Raw genomic sequence first — 18219 nt, 5'->3', positions numbered from 1 at the left:
TCCAATTATGAAAACTCCTAGTTTAGATAACTCTTTCACTGATTTTAAAATATGGTACATGCAATAAAAAGTCAGGTCATGAACAAGACCTTCAGCTTTTAGCTGAGAAAGAAGAGAACTGTTAACCCTCTAATAATGCCAGTTAATGAAAATTGAATGAGGGCTCCAGGGCGAAGCAAGTATCATGTCCCAAGCAACAAAGAGAATCCAGAAAGAGGCTTTCTCTTTTATGGTATTAAAAAAAAAATAAGGCAATATACCAAGAGTTAATTAGACTGACAATGAGGGAATAAGCAGCAGAAGAGAAATATTTCAAGGGATTTTCCATTTTCCAAAAGAAAGGGCACCTTAAGGTCTCCAAATTCAGACTAAGTAAAAAATCACTTTGTAAGGATGTATTCTTTGAAACTTCCCTTCCCTCTGGGTCACGATGGGCAAATCTCCTCCATAGTTCCCTCGTTCTGAACAGCACTGCAGGGCATTATATAACATTTAACTGAACAGGATTCCAAATCCTAAAAGGATGCTTCTATCCTGATAGCTAGCTGACTCTCTCGCCCTCCGGTGGTGACTGAGAGAAGAGAGAGGAGAGAATACAAAAAAGGGCAACCTCCTTAAAAGGAAAGCACTGTCCAGTGATGAAATTTCCCCAGGAGCATAAAAGCCTGGAGTGAAACTGATGCTAAGTCCTGGACTGAGGATGTGAATGTTCTAAACATGTAAATGATTTCTTACCAACAAATCACAGCCTCCTTATTCCCTCTCAACCTATAAAGAAAAAAGGGTAAAGAAGCATATGAAGGTTGCCAGGAAGAAAAACAGCCCTGCCAGGGGGCTATGGAAGAACACTCACCTTTCCATTCGCCAGGAATGACTTGCTAAATGCAGAGTAGACACTGCGTGGCATAACCAAGAGAGGCAGAAAGGGAGAGAGAGGAGAGCCATAGCTTCCATTTCCTCCTCCCTCTCCTTCAAATGTCTTTTAAAGCTGGGGTGACTGTCATTTATAAATCTGGATTTGCTCTGTCAGGGTAAGTTCTACCTGCCTCTGCTACACCTGGAATGACTCTGGGTTCCCACTGAATGCGTTGTTCGCCAGTAATAAAGCCATAAAAAGGAAACATTTTTTATAACCTTCATTTTTAATAAGCTGTTTACAGTAAAGGCAGCAAAACTGCCTTTCCAAAGCCAATCCTGAGAACCAAAGTGAGTCAGGAATCAGATTTCCTATAACCCAAATTCTTCTGCAATTCTTAAAAGGAAGTCACTCCCTCTCCCCTCTTTTTGGCAGGCTACAAGAATCTCTTCCTACCTCTGCAGTCTTTCTCTCCCTCCCTCTTCTCAGAACCAAGACAAAGAGGTAGACAAATCCCCACAGGGTCTTTCCTGAGCTACAGCTGCACAGTACAGGAAAGAGGAATCTGTTATGGAGCTGAGGGAGGGGGACAAAAAAGCTACGAGAGAGAGAGAGAGAGAGAGAGAGAGAGAGAGAGAGACAGAGACAGAGACAGAGACAGAGACACACACACACACACACACACACACACACACGGACTCAGACACAGACCAGCGCTTTTCAGCTGATAACAATAAATACGGCCTTTCCTAAGAAGACAATCATAATTAGACCTCTGCTGGTTATACTCCACCCCCAAGCTCTACTCAGATCCCACAGATGAGAAAAGAAACATGCGGAGGAAGAACAAATCTTACCTGAGTTACCATTTTCTTTTTCTCCATAAACCAAGGGGAACAGATGATAAAGCTTTCAAAGCAGCCGTGCTGGGGCACACCTCCTCAGCTTCCTTGGCCACCCCCTCCCCCCCAAGCTGGCTATTTAAGGGTGGGTAATTGACTCCCCTTTACACCGTTTTCCTTCCTTTTTCTTCCTAATGTTTCTTCCTTTCTTTTCTCTTCCTCTCTGGCAGTCTCTCCCCCTCCTTCTTTCTCCAGCTCCCTCCCATATCTCAGGCAGATGGCTGAAGGAAGCCCCACCCCTGAATGCCTAAGGTAATTAATCAGAGCAGAGCCCCACCTCTTCCTCCTCCCCCCACCCTTCCCAGCAGGCTGACAGCTCCCAACTCCAGAAGCAGGCCTGCTGGAGAATGGCAGTTTGGTGTGCACTTTGCTTTGCGCACGCGTGTGCTCGTGTGTGTGTGTGTGTGTGTGTGTGTGTGTGTGTGTGTAGGGGGAAGGAAGCGGAGAGTGAGGGAGGGGCAGGAGCCATGTGCTGGCACATTTTAAGGATGTGATGAGGACACTAATGATATTGCACTGAAAGCATTCATATCAAGTCACTATAATTAATGCAGATTTAAGAGATTACGACAATGAATATGTGATAATACATAAAAAATGAAACAAAAATTTTTTTTTTAATCTTCACCAGGGCCAGGGGTGTGGCCCAGTGGTAGAGAGCTTGCCTAGCACATACCAAGCCCTGGGTTCCATCCCTAGCATCACAAAAAGGAAACAAAAAAATTTTTTTTCAGTGATGTATACTTAATAGATAGAGTAGATTTAATGACAAATGTGAAGCAGAAGGTGTTTAATGACCGCTTATGTGAAGGCTTAAGGGAAATACACAAGAGAGCATGTGTGTCCTAGAAAACCACACCAGCCCAAGGAGGCAAAGGACTTCAACTTCCAGGGAGGTGGTCAGCAAAGTGCTTTTTTTTCCCCCTACTGTATAAGAACTGGGGATTCTGAAAATGGTGTCTACAAATAGGACCGCTTAAGAAACTTCAGATGTATGGGAAAGTGTCCATAAATTTGACTGCTTAAGGCTTCCTGCTTCATTAAAAATTCCAGGTAACAGGGATTCACCTGTGTTCCAGCCTCTGGTGAAAAAGAATAAATCCTTTCTTAAATGTATACTGGCATCTGTGTCACTACTGTAAATACTGTTACTACAGAGCGCTATAAATAGGAGGTTTAAGAGAATGTTTACTGAACACAGGAGTTTCTTTAAAGTTCTCTTTTTAAAAAGATATAATGAAAAAAGCATCAAAAAGGGAATTCAATCCAGAAGCCCTGCTTTAGTGATGTTGGAGGACTCTTTAATTTCTGCATATAAATTTCATAATCTCCTTACTTTATGTATGCTCATTATGTAAATGTTTGATGATTTTATGACTTTGTCATTTGTCTCATAAACATTAAGATTCCCTAATTTTGTTTAGTAATCTGGTAGGATTCCATCCTAAAGGATTGACATATTTAAGTTCTGCCACATTTATTATGTTAATTTCTCAAATAGACTATCCAAAGATCAGAGTTAATTCTAAAATTAAGCTTCTTATTTTTAAAATAAATACACAAGAAATAAAAATTTAAAATCAGCAATCACTGAGAATAATAGGTTGTTACTGTCTCTATGAGAATTGTTTGGCACAATGTAGATCAGGTTTTTAAAAATGTCCTGTATAGGGGTTGGAGTTGTGGCTCAGTGGTAGAGCACTTGCCTAGCATGTGTGAGGCCCTGGGTTTGATCCTCAGCACTGCATACAAATAAATACATAAATAAATAAAGTAAAAGATTCATTTACAGCTAAAAACGAAAATTTAAATAAATGAACAAACAAACAAACAAAATGTCCTGTATAATGCCATTAGTTTGCAATTTTCCAATGCTACATCACCATGTTCTCCCCTATTAATAATCATTTTAAAAACAATTCCAAAAAGAACACAGGATCTACACAGCCATCTATAGAATCTGTAGATAGCACAATCAGCTATTTACAACAAGAATTCAGGCACTCTTCTGGCATTTTACACATATCTGTATACCTTTAGTATAATCCAAAACATATAAATATATATAAAAGAAGGGGCTTGGGCTGGGGTTGTGACTTAGCAGTGTGTGCTTGCCTAGCATGTGAGAGGCCCTGGGTTCGATTCTCAGCACCTCATAAAAAATAAGTAAATGAAATAAAGATACTATTTTCAACTACAACTAAAAAATAAATATTTTTTAAAAATAGAATGACCTTGTTTTCAAGTATTACAAAGGAAATTAGAAACAAAGAAGTAGATCAGAACTAAGTCTGTTCTTATTTAGAAATGCTCTGGAAGACAGAATATTTAGTGCTCTTGAAATTTGCAACTGAAAAGCCAATTGGAAGGAGATAAAATACAATTAAATCTTTTCAAAGACAAAGCAAATAAGTAGAAAATGGCTAGGTAAGTTTCACTGGAAGCCAAGTATGCTGAAAGCAATATACTTCTGGAAAAATGCAAATCATATTTATGGGAAAATTGTGTTTTCAGATTTAATACATGAAATAAACCTGTAAATCACTGTTATACCATTCTCTGCATCCACCGGTCCACTATACTACTCTTGGCAAAAAGCCCCCAGAAACAAGAAGACAGATGTACCCCACATAGCATCACCACTACCACATACACTCCTAACCTTAATAAAGTCCAGCTACCTTGACTGCTAGGTGTGAATGCAATCTCCAAGTACCCTGGAAAGAGACAAGGCCCCGAGGAGAAATTTTTTTTTAATAAAAAGACAAATCAAAGATTCCTACATGCGAAGAGTCTAGAACTAGGATAAGGGTTTCCTTGGGCTCAAGATCCACACTGCATTCCCACACTTAGGACCAATATTATACAGTTCAAGAAAGAGACTATACAAGCTTCAAGTGAAAAATGGTAAAATGATTTTTATAAACTCCCTAAAACACAGAACCCAAGTGAGCACTGGACAATGAGATTTTGAGTGTGTTCCTGACTTTAATGACTGGCATTCAGAGAGGACAATTTGCTCCCAGGTGCCCAAGAGAAAGAAAAGCAAAACAACTGGAATCTTTAGGTGGCTAAACGTGCCCAGCATATACCAAGGAGAAATTCATTTAAGGGCACGCTCTCTGAACACGCACACATGTGTGCTTAGGAGTGGAAAGACAGGCATAGGTTGGAGGGTTGGAGAGGTGGGAAGATAAAAACATGTTATATGATTGTCAGCTAAAGGAAACTGTATCCTCCTTCGGATACAGTTTTTGCTTCCAGCAAGATGGACTTGGGACATAGTAGGTATTCAAGAAATATTTGTTCAATAAACAAATGAAGGAAAGAAGCACTTCTAGTTGTCCCAATTTCCTGACAATTCTGTCAATGTATCATGCAATCTCCAGAATCCTAATTGCCTTTCCCCATAACTACTCAAATGATATTTATCTTACCGAAATCACCAAAGGCCTTCAAATAATAGCCAAATTCAATGAATCTCTCTCTCTCTCTCTTTTTTTTTTTTTTTTTGTGGTGCTGGGGATTGAACCCAGTGTCTTGCGCATGCGACGCAAGCACTATATATAGTCTCAGCCCAAACATTTATATCTTCTTTGACTTTTCTGTGGTATTCTCTCTTTCAGGAAACTCTTGCTCTTAGCTTCAAATAACACCAGACTTTCCTGATCTTTTTTGTTCCTTGCTCACTCCTTTCTTCAACTTCTATCACCCTTTGACCACTTCTTACTGCATGCTAGAAGTTCTTCACCCCAAATGCACAGTTCCTCTCACAGGTACTTGATGGAAATTTGTTTTTCTTATGTGCCTTTCTGTGCAGAGGACCATATTATTCATCAGATTTCTAAAAGGGTAGAAACCTCAAAGAAGCTGACACTGCCAACCACACTGCTGTGTTCTAACTCATTCCACACTTCACTTGCCAACCATTTACTCAGATGCCCCCTGCACTTCCAATTCCAGCACACATCTCTCCCGAACTACAGATCAAAATATCCAACTGCCAAATAATGGTCAACTACATTTTAAAACCCTTCAAATTTCTATTATTTAAAAGTCTAAAGCTAAATTGATTCTCAATTGAATCATTAATTCATTTAACAACTATCTGAGTGCTGTGTGTCAGGCACTGCTCCAGGCACAAGGAGAAAGCAATACAGACAAGGAGGGAATATTCCTACTGGTGGGAAGCTCGGATTCTAGCACTCATTCTACCATGTTGCTTTCCTGGTGAATGGTTAAGTTTCATGACAGATAAAACAGCTATCATTTCTTGAGAATTTACTCTGAGGTGGCATCTGATAACACAATGAATCAGATTAGATAACTAATTAATCCACTTCATCTTCACGACAACTATGAGATATTTTAATATCCTTTTTGAAAATGAGAAAACTAAGCTAGGTGAGGGTAAGCATCTTGCCCCAGGCACCCAAGCTAGCAAGCTTCAGAACTCAGATTCAAACCCAAAGTGATGGGCTCCTCATCTTTATTCAGTAACTTAACAAGTCAGAAGCTTAGGGTCCTTTGATTTCTTTGGTATGCTCTTTCTTTCCATCATATTACCACAAAATCAGTCTGACCTCTTTATTCTCTAACTGTTCCCTAGTGGTAGCCTTCAGTCTACCACTCTTCCCATCCAAACTTCTCACTGCCCACCACTACCTCCAGAGTGATCTTTCTAAATGCAAATTTCATCATGCCACTTCCCTGACAAACATCCTCAACTGCTTCCCACATCTGACAGGGTGGAAGAATCCTAATTCTTAAACAGGAACCTAAAATATAATCTGGCTGCAGAACACCTGTCCAGAGGCACTGTCGGTCCCCTCCAGTGTCCTTCCCTGCCCCCGAAACCCTGAGCAAACTGCAGTGGGTGCCTCCACACACCATGTTTCTGTTCTCTCTCTTTCATCATGACTTCTGTTTGGCTAGGTTTACTTCATGGATCTACAACTCCAGAAACTCTTTCTTGACTCCATCTGCTCCCACATTTGGGTTAGGTACCCCCTCACCTGTGTGCACACAGTACCCTAGTACCTAACCAAGGGACATAACTACTGGAGTTTATTATTTCTGCATAATTCTGACTAGCCTGCAAGCAGTCTGGGGTAGAAATCATGTTTTATGTCACACCCCAGTTCTTAACCTAGTACCTGAATGCACTGTAAATGGGGGGATAACATGGAACAATGTCTTGATTTCTATCTCCAGCCATTACATAGGCACAAATGGACCCATAAGATTGAAGAGTAACTTTGTAGTTATAAAACTATTATAGAAACATTATTTCTTTCAAAAGCATGTTTAGAAATATATTCAAATTTATTAAATTCATTTAGCATCTTTTTAGAAAGCTGAAGTGTAAAGTAAGATATACAAAAAGAGTGGGAGAAAAGGTTTTATTTTTAGCTTTATGGGAATAGTTGAGATTTTCGACAGAATAATACCCACTAATTAAAACACACACACACACACACACACACACACACAACTTTACATGTTCTTGCTCTTCACAACTTTATAGTTGTAATTCAACTTCCCTACCTTCCACCCACATACCAGCACTGTTATAAAAGCAAGCCCAAGAGTCCCTGAAGAGAGGCAGGGCTTGCTCATATTTTCCCAGGCTGCCTCTGACACCCAAGTGAAAAGCAACATTAAAGGGCTAGCATTTCCTGCAATAATAAAAACTTGTTAGTAGAAAAGCTCTTCATAACACGCCCCCATACAATAACCTTAACTAAGTGTAAATAACAATTTACACCTATTACGTATTAAATACCTTCCCAGAAGCATCTCTAAGCTTTGCCCCAACATTCCCTTTAATATAAGTGAAGTCAAATTAGAGCTAACTCTATTTACAGTCTGCTAGCTTCTTCTCTCTAGTTTAGGCAGGGTTCAGTTAGTTACATAGAGAAAGAAAGATGAGAGAAAAATTTGAAATTAACAGTTTTAAACCTTGTATGTTTATTTTTTAAAATAATCATTTATTTCTCATCCCCCCATAACCAACCTCTAGAATAAGATCACAAATAACATACTAGGCCATTGGTAAGACCAGAGGAATTAGAAAATACTATGTCATGAATTAATTTCTAGTTTTGGATAACTTACTTTTATATCTTTAAGACATCCCAAACTCTAGAGAACTAGAGTAATCTACACAACTGAAATTATGTCTACATTCTCTGTATTCCGTGAGAAATTAAGGAAAAGGTTCTCACATAAATATTAAAAAGGAACGGGATATAAACAAATATATCAATAACTGGATTATCAAAAAAGCAATAAATGATCAAGCAGGGAAAACTGAAGCACACTGCTTTCCTAACACTGAGGTCTGCTATGATGTCTCTATTATTTACTGGAGACTCTGCTGCCTGCTCCCCTTTATACTCTGTGCTGGCGGTGTCCAGCACATAGCACAAAACACACATGACACATGATTCACAATGAAAAATATGAAATAAAGAACATATCTATCACTGTACACCCAGGTCAGCTTCCTGCAAAGAAATGGACAGTGTACATACTAATTCATTCTCCAGCATTCTGACACTAAAACATACCTCAGTACCAACAGTACCTTTTAGGTAGGTGATTTTCTGTCTCTCTATCTTCCAGACACCTAATATCCTTCTGCTGTCTTTTGTTGTACTAAACTCTCAAATCAGGACTTTCAGCTAAACCTCCAATAATTTAAGACCCTCCTTCCTTGTCCTCCATCTACCCCATTGCTGCCTAGGTGGCAGGCAAAGTAGCCCATTATCACATCTTTTCACTAAGGATAAACTAAGATAATAAACAATGTACTCAATTTGCTACAACAGTTACATTTCATCCATCTAGCCAGAGTAGGTAAATATTTAATTCAGGAGTGTCTAGAAGAATAATTTCAGACACAGTTTCTCAGATTTTTTCTAAACTCAATCTTTTAAAAATAAAATCTAGCAAGCCTTTATCTATTTGTTTTTCCTATATTTTATACTTTGTCTAGATTGGGTCATACAAAAATTATAATAAGAAATTTCATTGTACACCTATGTGGGGGCGGGAGTACTGGGAATTGAACCCAGGGGCACTTAACCACTGAGCCACCTCCCTAATCCTTTTTTATATTTTATTTAGAGGCAGGATCTCCCTAAGTTGCTTAGAATCTCACTAAGTGCTGAGGCTGGCTTTGAACTCATGATCCTCCTCTCTCAGCCTCCTAAATTGTTTGGATTACAGATGTGTGACACCGTGCCTGGCTCAACTGCACAAAAAAATAAGGCAAGCCTGATTTTATTAACAATAAGAGCAATGAAAAGTCAAGTGTGTAAAATGCTTTATTGAACTCACTTTGTTTCATTATCTCAATGCTATCAATGCTAAAAATGCTCAATTAAATATGGGTGCAAATCCTAAAAAACACTATTTTTCATGTTCTTAATAATTTTCAGTTGCATAATGTACTGATACATACCACCACAAGTATTATGCAATGAGGAGCTTTGATTTAACTAAGTATAAGAATATAACAAAAGCTAAAAAAGAATATTTTATAACTACAGTTAAGGCATTTGTGAAGCAAATACCTATCTGCTGCTCATTTATAAATGTGCTGAAAGAAAATTGCTATCTTAACGGAATTAATAAATGAAATTATAAAATAGCTTTGGATTCTTCAATTTAAAATTGTTTTTCTCAATCCCATTAATTTGCTGATGTGGTGGAACAGAAGACATACCCTTAAATTTTAGCATCCCATTACCTGAATTTCTAAGCTCCCTTAATTTCCGATAGAATAAATCTACTAAATGAAGCAAAGCCAGGAAAGGCGCGGCTTCACATACTGAGTACTACATACACCAGTACTAAATCTTAACGAGCAGAAAAGATGTGGCAAAAGGGTGGCAAATTCATCTTATCAAGAATAAGTAAAATTTCTGCAAAAGACTTTATCAAACCATGTCATGATTTCTAAATGGAAATTCTTTAATTCCCATTGCAAATTTTTTGGGGGGAGTTGGTCAATTTTTACCTAACAAATTGATTTACATGCTATAATTATTTTTTCACATATTTCTAACACCTCAATTCTTTTGGAAACTCACTTTTTCCTCATATAATTTTATATACATTATAGTTATTACAAGTCCCGTACTTTGCTAGTTAGGTCTCAGGAATTTCCTCTTTACAGATGTTTCTAGTCAGAAGCCCATCAATATTTACTATTAAGAAGATTTGCCTCTAATCTAGTCTCATGACACTTCCAGTCTTAAGCTGTTAGAAAGACCAATCCACTATTTTGTGTCAGTAGAAAAACAGTGCATAAATGAAATCCACAAATACATCAAAGTCTCATTACAGTGAAAGTAACACATTCTTAACTTGTATAATCAAAAATAATGGAAACTGTTATATAAAACACATAATACAAACTGAAGTGTTTGAATAAAAGAGAAGCATAACCACAATCCAATACTGAAAGCTTCAGACACAAATGCGAGCTGAGTGTACTCTAGAGAGCTTATTTGGTAGGCCCAATTCTAAATAACCTGTTTTAGGGATGGCAATGTGGTTCAGTGATACAGCACTCGCCTAGCATGCACAAGGTCTTAGGTTTCATCCACAATCAACACACACACACACACACACACACACACACACACATGCTTGTTTTGGATTTGGGGCCTCAAATTCCTAACAAGATGTACTAGTCTGTCATTTCTTTTAACCCTATGAGTTCTTGCCCAATCTGTAACAGATGCCAACGATTAGAGAAATGACCATTTGAAAGTAAAAAAAAAATTGGTGATGGCCATGAAAAACAAAATATAAAACTAAGAAACCAAGAAGTATCTATAATTCATAATTAACTGTATTAACTTTTTATTTTGCTATTCTAGCTTTTCAGCACAATTAATATTTCAAAGAATCCTAACATACGAGATATCTGCTGGTCAAACCCCTTCATTTTATAGGAAAATGTAGTGAAGAAAAATGAATTTGTTTGAGATGAGCATAGAGATAATTAACTACTATAACTGGAGCCAGAATCCAAGACTCTTAACTTCAATTTGACTTACTATATTGCTACTAATTCCAAGGCAAATAGATATTCAGGTATATGCTTGATAATATCCTAATATCTTCTGATTCTGGATTACAAGTTAATTAAAATGCCACTTATCACAAAATAATCCAAAATGTTAAACTAAAAATAGTCTAACATAGTCTGTATGTGAAGAGAATGCTCCCTAATATATATTACCTTTCTGAAAAATCCAGCAACATTTGGAAATTGCCATCTGTATCTCTCCTCTGCCCAAAAATGAAGCCTCAAGTTTACTATAATACTTTTGGCTTTGTCGTGTTACATTTGTATTGCCCAGCCTACCCTGTTTTAAGACACAGAGATACACACACACACACACACACACACACACACACACACACACTCTCTCTCTCTCTCTCTCTCACATACGAGAATCTCTCTGAAGTTTCAGAACTTCTAGAGGTGAAAGTCAACCACCCCTGTCTGGCACCAACAATATAAAATTCAAACCTCCTGCTACAGCAAATTAGCAAAATATCTTGGGAAATCTGTGTCCTGAATGGTACCAGGTCAAACGACAGAAACCCTATAAGCATTTCATTCCACTGCAAAACCTTCACATCCGCCAAAGAGTACTTAGTAAACAAACAATTTATAACCCTCAGCTTACCTGGACAACAGGATATTGATAATCCATACAATATACACCATACATAGCAAAGGGGGGGAAAAGAACTTCCGATAAAGACAGTACAAAAACCGACTAAGTTTTTGCCTTGTTTGATCTGGCTGTCCTGTCCAAAAGAACTAGGAGCACCAAAAAAATCCTTGGCTGACTTCCAGTCTACGCTGTTGATAGGTATGCTGGCTCAGCTGATGAAGTTGGAGCTTGGTTCAGACCAGGCCTCCAGCCCAAAAGGATTCAGGAATACACAGAAGAGATGTTCAGGGAAAAGCAAAAGGCTCCGACAGCATTAGTAGTTACAGACTGAAAACTGCACTAGAGATTTGCTGTTACTGTTGGTCTGAAGCTGACAACTCCACCAGAAACTCAAGAGGCAAAGAATGACTGCCAGGGAAGGGAACATGGGCTTCTTAAAGTGGCACACAAAAACGGTAGGAAGCACAAGGTATCTGGGTGCCAAAATATTATATATGTCCCAGGCTTTGAGTGCGTCAGAGGGAACACTCCCAATTCAGGACATGGAAAGGCAGATGGGACTGGTATTATTTCTCTACTCCTTCTTGGGTGGGAGCACGCACGCGCAGGCACGCACACACACACTTACACACACACACACACACACACACACACACGCACGCACCCTTCTCACTGTCTCCGGCAGAGACAGGTGTTAGGATTAACAGCATAAACCCCTTCTGCTATGGAAAGAAATGGGAGAAAAGAGTCACACTGATACATGCAGTAAAGCGATCCCTTTCATGACACTGTATGTTTTTGTATCGTTTAACATCCCCCCTCCCTGTGCTTTTACAGAAGCTGGGACAGCTGGCAGGATCAGCACTAGAAAAGAGGAAGGTGGCCCCAACTCTGAGGCAACATGAGTCCACTGGAGGCCTTCAGATATGCAGGGTACTCACTCAGCTGTTCCAATCAAACTTGGAGGGATTAACTCTGGCTGCCTGCAAAAAGGTGGGGGTGGAAAGGTCTTTTCAGAAAAGCCAGTTGCTTTTCCTCTTTTAGGAAGCTGCTATACCCACCATGCCAACATTATGTACAACACACATAGGCACAAATATTTCTACAACCAGTATTTTTAAAAAGTAACAAACATGGACAGATGTGAGGTTAGTTAAACAAAGCACAGCAGGTTAGAGTTGGCTTCAGAGCCTAAATGGCACTTCTAAAACCAAAGAATTGCTGCATAATTCTTAGAAAATAAGGCACAGAGTAAGCGGAACGTGAAAACGAATATTAATTAAGAGATACATCAGTTAACCATTTTTATTAAGAAGTTCTCTGTTGGGGACAAGTATTCAACAGTTCAAAATGATGAATAATTCTAACCTTGTTTCAGAGGCTATGACCTCCTAATCTTGGAGAGCCAGTAATATTACAACATGCGTTCCTAGGATTAGACTGTGAGGATTAAATGCAACTGTGAGGACATCTGTGAGAATTTATGTATTACCAAGTCCCACCTGCCTCTACTGCAATTTTTCTCCTTTTATGGTCACTGTAATTTATTTTAGGATTGTTCAAAAGAAACTGTTTTTTAAGGGTTAAAATGGTCTTAGCCAATCTAAAGATAGTCCTCTTGGTTAAACATTTATCTTAAATTGATTCTAACAGATTAAGGGATCAAACAACACACTAGATTATCTTTATATTGCCAGTACTGATTCTTTATGTATTAACAAGAATAAATTGATTCCACATAATTTTTAAAAAGTTACTGAACATCTATTACTCACAAGTATTATTCTGAGCACTTGAGAAATGGATAGAACCCAGTTTATGGAAGAAAGAACAGAATATACAGGCAAAGGCAAAAGGTAAAACATTGCTATTACACAAAACTCAACATTGTAAGCAACATCTCATAAGTAGAAGGATATTTTTTTAAAGTTTTTCTTAAAAAACACTTATAAAGTCTCCACTTTCACATCATTAAAACTCTAAGACTGCTACTTGGCCAAATCTTCACAGAGATTATCAAAGATTCATAACATCTTGGATCTGATTGGCCACATCGTAAGGACTGTGGTATACATTCTCACTGTCCCTATAAAGCTATCTTAAACAGCAACTTGAAATGGCAAATTAAGAGATAACAAAAGAGGGCTGGGGATATAGATCAGTGGTTCAGCACTTGCCTAGAAGGTGTGAGGCTCCTGATCAATCCCAGCACTGCACCGCCCCCTCCCCGCAAAAAAGACAAAGGGAATGTTTCTGTAATAAAATTGCACACTATATTTGCTCCTCTAATTAAATCAATTCTCTAATTGCCATTGGAGACACTGCATCATCTCATTTTCAGTCTACATTTCATACACAGCAATAGCATATCTGGTCACATGTATACTTATAAACTAGTATCTTAAATCACTATTAAATCTTCTGAGATTCCTCTTAATATGAAGACTGAAAAATGATATAATCTTTTATATACCATAGAGGGCCATAATAATTAACTACAGACAAACTTACAACTTCATGAGTTAACCCAATTCAGTATTTGGTAGATTAATTACACAAGATGAAATTCCAAGGTGGTAATATACTAAGATAACAGACAATAATTCAAATCCTAAAACAACTGACATAATTTAAGCATAAAAGTGATCCCCAAATAGGTTATAGGGAAGCCGAGTCAATTCCTGGAGATTTAAATTCTTCTTGAGGACAGATCTGTATCATATAAGGTGAAAAGACATGACTAAAACAATATTAAGAGAAAAAATCATGTTGTTGAATAAAGTGTAGAGTATAATTACTTACTTACTTACTAATTTGTAAGCTTTATAAGTTATGTATATATGCACACACATAAAACTTATTACACTGACATATGCCATATTTATGCATTGTATATACTATATAATGTACATAATATATCCCATATATGTGTGTGTGTGTGTGTATATGTATATCTCTCAAAAATACACATGAGACAAAACCAATACCTCTGGGGGATGGGATGAAAAGGTAGCTGGTTTTCTCTTATTACCTTAGATATAAATTTATATTTTTCAAATATATTATTTGAAATTATTATTAGCTATTATAAGTTATCTTGTTAAAAGTTTAAGGGAACCAAAATAGATCCACTTTCATTATAGGTATTTTAAACATTAATAATAATAATAATAATTAATAATACTCTCTGGGTCTCTAATTTATACTGTCATACTTGCTTTAGCTAACATGCTGGCATAACTATAAATTCTCACTTGGGACAGAAGAATATAGACAATAAACCACCTCAAACAGATGTCTTACCTAGATTCTGCCCAAATTATGCCCAGCTCTAGTTTACATAATCAGCCCTTCAGAAAAATGGCAAAATAATTAAACATTTTAATTTTAGCTTCCTATATACCTCATGTTGCCTTTTTACTCACTTGTTTCTGTTGGAAAAAAAAATTAAATCTGAACAATTTAAAAGACCAATAATCTAGTCAAACCAAAATTCTAATATTTATAGAAAGAAAGGTCAACTTTTCATCTGAAAGACAAATTATTACAACAAAAATTACAAATCTTAGAGTTGAAGGCCCTCACTCTCCTCTTTATAGTCTTTGAGCAGAGTAACATTGCCTTATATATTCAGATTAACAGAAAGAAATTCTATGCACAGATCAAAAGCTTAACATCACTGTTTCAGCATTTTGTCCACTAACCTATGTGATTTTAAAAAACAGAAACAACAACAACAAAATATTTCCCAACTCAGAAATTACACTTGATTTCTTCCCCCAGAACAGACTGGATATTTCCTTTGAATTTTAAATACTATCATATTCCCTCAAAAACTCCAGAAATAGGGGATGGGGTTATGGCTCAGTGGTAGAGCACTCATCTGGCAGTGTGAGGCACTGGGTTCAATCTTCAGCACCACCTATATTTTTTAGTTCCAGAAATAAAATGGTTAATTTTCCACAATAAGCTCAGAGTTATTTGCTGATGATGCCAACTTACTTTGTTTGGAAAAGTATATACTCTGCAATATTATAAAAGCTTTTATAGTATTGGATCCTGAGTTCAAAGTCAGCCTCAGCAACAGTGAGGTGCTAAGCAACACAGCGAGACCCTGTCTCAAAATAAAATAGGGCTGGGTATGTGGCTCAGTGGTCAAGTGCCCCTGAGTTCAAACCCTAATAGCCCCCCACCCCCCAAAAAAAGTTCTTGTGTCCTGATCAGTTAAAAGTATGAATATAGAAAATAGCTTTTCGTGTATATTTCCACACATTTCATTAGCAGAGCCATGTACATCAACTCATTTTTCAATATAGGTTTCAATACTGGCACAACTAGAATAGTCTATTAAATAGAGTGTGATGATATCAGAAATCTAGACCTAGAGCAAGATTTAAAAGCAAGACATCTAGAAGTATGAGATTTACGAAAGTTAAATTTTGCTAAGGACAAAATAAACAACCTAACAAACATCCCGTGTCAGAGGACATGACTGATGACACTACAGTATCATCTATACATCTACAATCCTTGAGGGTATTAACTACAGCAGTCTATGAACTGTTAGTGCAAAAACACACACGAGCTACAGGAATAAAGAAGGCATACCCGTAAGACACAGGACAAAGACAGTCAACACAGGAACTGAAGGGTGTGCACACGCAGAGTGCAGGAGAAAGGTAAATGTACCACTTGGGCCCTGAGAGGCTGACTGGCCAAGTGAGAACAACACTGCTAAACCAGGAAAGCTCAAAGCAGGGACTGATTTGAAGTTATTGTGGAAGGATATTCAATAGAAAATGTCTAACAGGCACTCAGGGTTGTAGCCAGAGGTCAGCATTAGAAATGGAGATCCAAAAGGAACATAATAAGAGAGACAGCCAAGACCGTCATGGAATTGAGACTTGTCTCCCACATAGATGTGGTCCACAACATTTGATGAATATCAACCATGTACTCCCCCCACCCCCCAAAAAAGATAGAGACAGAGAGAAAGACAGAGTGGGGAGGGAGAGTGATACATGGATAGAAGGCAAAGAGCTGAAAATAGAACCTTAAGGAATACTCACTCATTCCAGAAGGCAGAAATAGAAACAGGATAAGAAGACCAAGCAGGATCCTGAACTAGTCACAAAAGCCAGAACATTTGTTCCTTTTCTTCGATCCTGTATTCCTTACACTAGGGAAGGTATTTCATGGTACCAGAGATAAATATATAACAGTATCAAGCTGAAAGGTTAAAGAGAATGAGAGCTTAGGAAAAAAATGACTGAATTGGGCAAACAGGAGCTCAAGAGTTTTGACTGAGCTGTTTTAATAACATGGGTAAAATGATGATAGCCAAATTGATACATTCTGGATCAAGAATGAAAAATAGACATAAAACCTGCAAATGAATTTTAACTCTTTCTATCTTAGGATAGTTCTTTGCCTTCCAAGTGTCAAAAAAAGTACAAAAACAATTATTGATACATTCAACTCCCCACTGTTGTTTTTGGTTTTTGCCTCTGTGCCTTTGACCACATTGTTTTCTTATCCATTTCAGAATCTCCAAATCTGAAAATGGGTCCTTAACTACCTTAAAATGCCATTTGTTCCACAAAGCTCATCTTCCTGGCTATCTCCAACAAGAAGTAATTTTTCTTTTCTCTGAACTTATGTGGTACTTTCTATTTGTTTTCAAGTGTACAGTTTTATCTATTAGATGGTTTTTTAAAGCTAAGACTTGTCAGTTCATCTTTGAATTTCTCTCAACCAAGCTGATGTCTTTGACACAGTATGTACCATCAGCATATGGAAAGAGAAGGTCTGCAATAACTTGCACCCATAAATCAGAGGCACCATGTACAGACCTTCCATTAGATCAAGACTCATTCATTCAATTTTCATTCATTTCAACCAAGACATCCCCAACGTTGTGTGAACTCAAAAGAATGGAAAAAGCTCTCAAAGAGCTGAAAATATAGAGGGGGAAAAAGCAGAAAATAAGAAACATCAAAATATCATCTGATGAATGTCATACTTAAAATAATAGCTTGAGGGAAAATAAAGCAGCAATTGCACCTAAAACCTTCACTGCTACCATCTCATTTTCTAGGTTGAAGGAAACCAGGAATATTTTACAAGCAATTAATGCTTAAAATAAACTGTGAAAAATTAGGGAAAGTTCTCCATATGGATGGGGGGCTGTGGTGGGCTTTGAGATAGTGGAATAGCATTCTAAGTGCATAAAACAGTATGGCATATGCAAAGCCATATTCAGGCACTTACAGAAGGACAAGCAGGTAAATGTATCCCCTCAAAAAAGAGGTCAAAAAGCTATTTTAAAATATCCAAAGTTCTCTATCATATGAAAATTGTTGAATTTTTTATACCAATAGAAATCTTTAACTTATATCTACCAGAACACTGAAAATCGCAGTTAAGTACATAACACTCCTTCACATGACACATGAGAGGAAAGAAAGTATGGGGTAACAGAAGAGACCATGGTGAGGCTGAGCTGTGTTATTCTGTTTGGGGGTGACAGGCATGGATGAGAGTGTACAAATCATGAGGCAGGGAATCGGCATTTTTTATTAGAAGTGTCTTTCGTTATTCTTTCTTTCTAAATCAGTGCAGATTGAGCAACCCTAACCAAAAGGTCTGAAATCCAAAACTTTCTGAGCACTAACACCAGCTCAAAAAAAGTTTCAAATTTCAGAGCAATTCAGACTTCAAATATTCACATTAGGAATATTCTAAAATTTGAAAACTC

At 37.6% G+C, this 18219-nt stretch overlaps 1 protein-coding gene across 29 annotated transcripts in view; it reads right to left on the bottom strand.

Moving 5' to 3' along the window:
* The window catches only part of Rbfox2 (RNA binding fox-1 homolog 2), a 267272-nt gene that overhangs the window by 87660 nt on the left and 161393 nt on the right, over positions 1–18219 (bottom strand). For 3 of the 29 annotated variants that reach the window (XM_071609544.1, XM_071609541.1, XM_071609538.1), the window contains exon 1: positions 1714–1979. The exons of 24 other annotated variants lie outside the window; for them this stretch is intronic. Coding sequence is in view for 2 of the 5 variants with exons in the window: in XM_071609538.1 (XP_071465639.1) it covers positions 1714–1740 (27 nt within the window). In the remaining 3 variants the exon portion in view is untranslated. Of the gene's footprint in view, positions 1–1713; positions 1980–11017; positions 11090–11471; positions 11586–18219 lie in introns of those variants that run through there. 2 more of the 29 variants (XM_071609535.1, XM_071609545.1) reach the window with 2 other exon arrangements.

Source organism: Marmota flaviventris, chromosome 3 (genome assembly GCF_047511675.1).
Source record: "Marmota flaviventris isolate mMarFla1 chromosome 3, mMarFla1.hap1, whole genome shotgun sequence".
Classification (NCBI taxonomy): Eukaryota; Metazoa; Chordata; class Mammalia; order Rodentia; family Sciuridae; genus Marmota; species Marmota flaviventris.
This window is presented reverse-complemented; position numbering and strand designations above follow the sequence as displayed.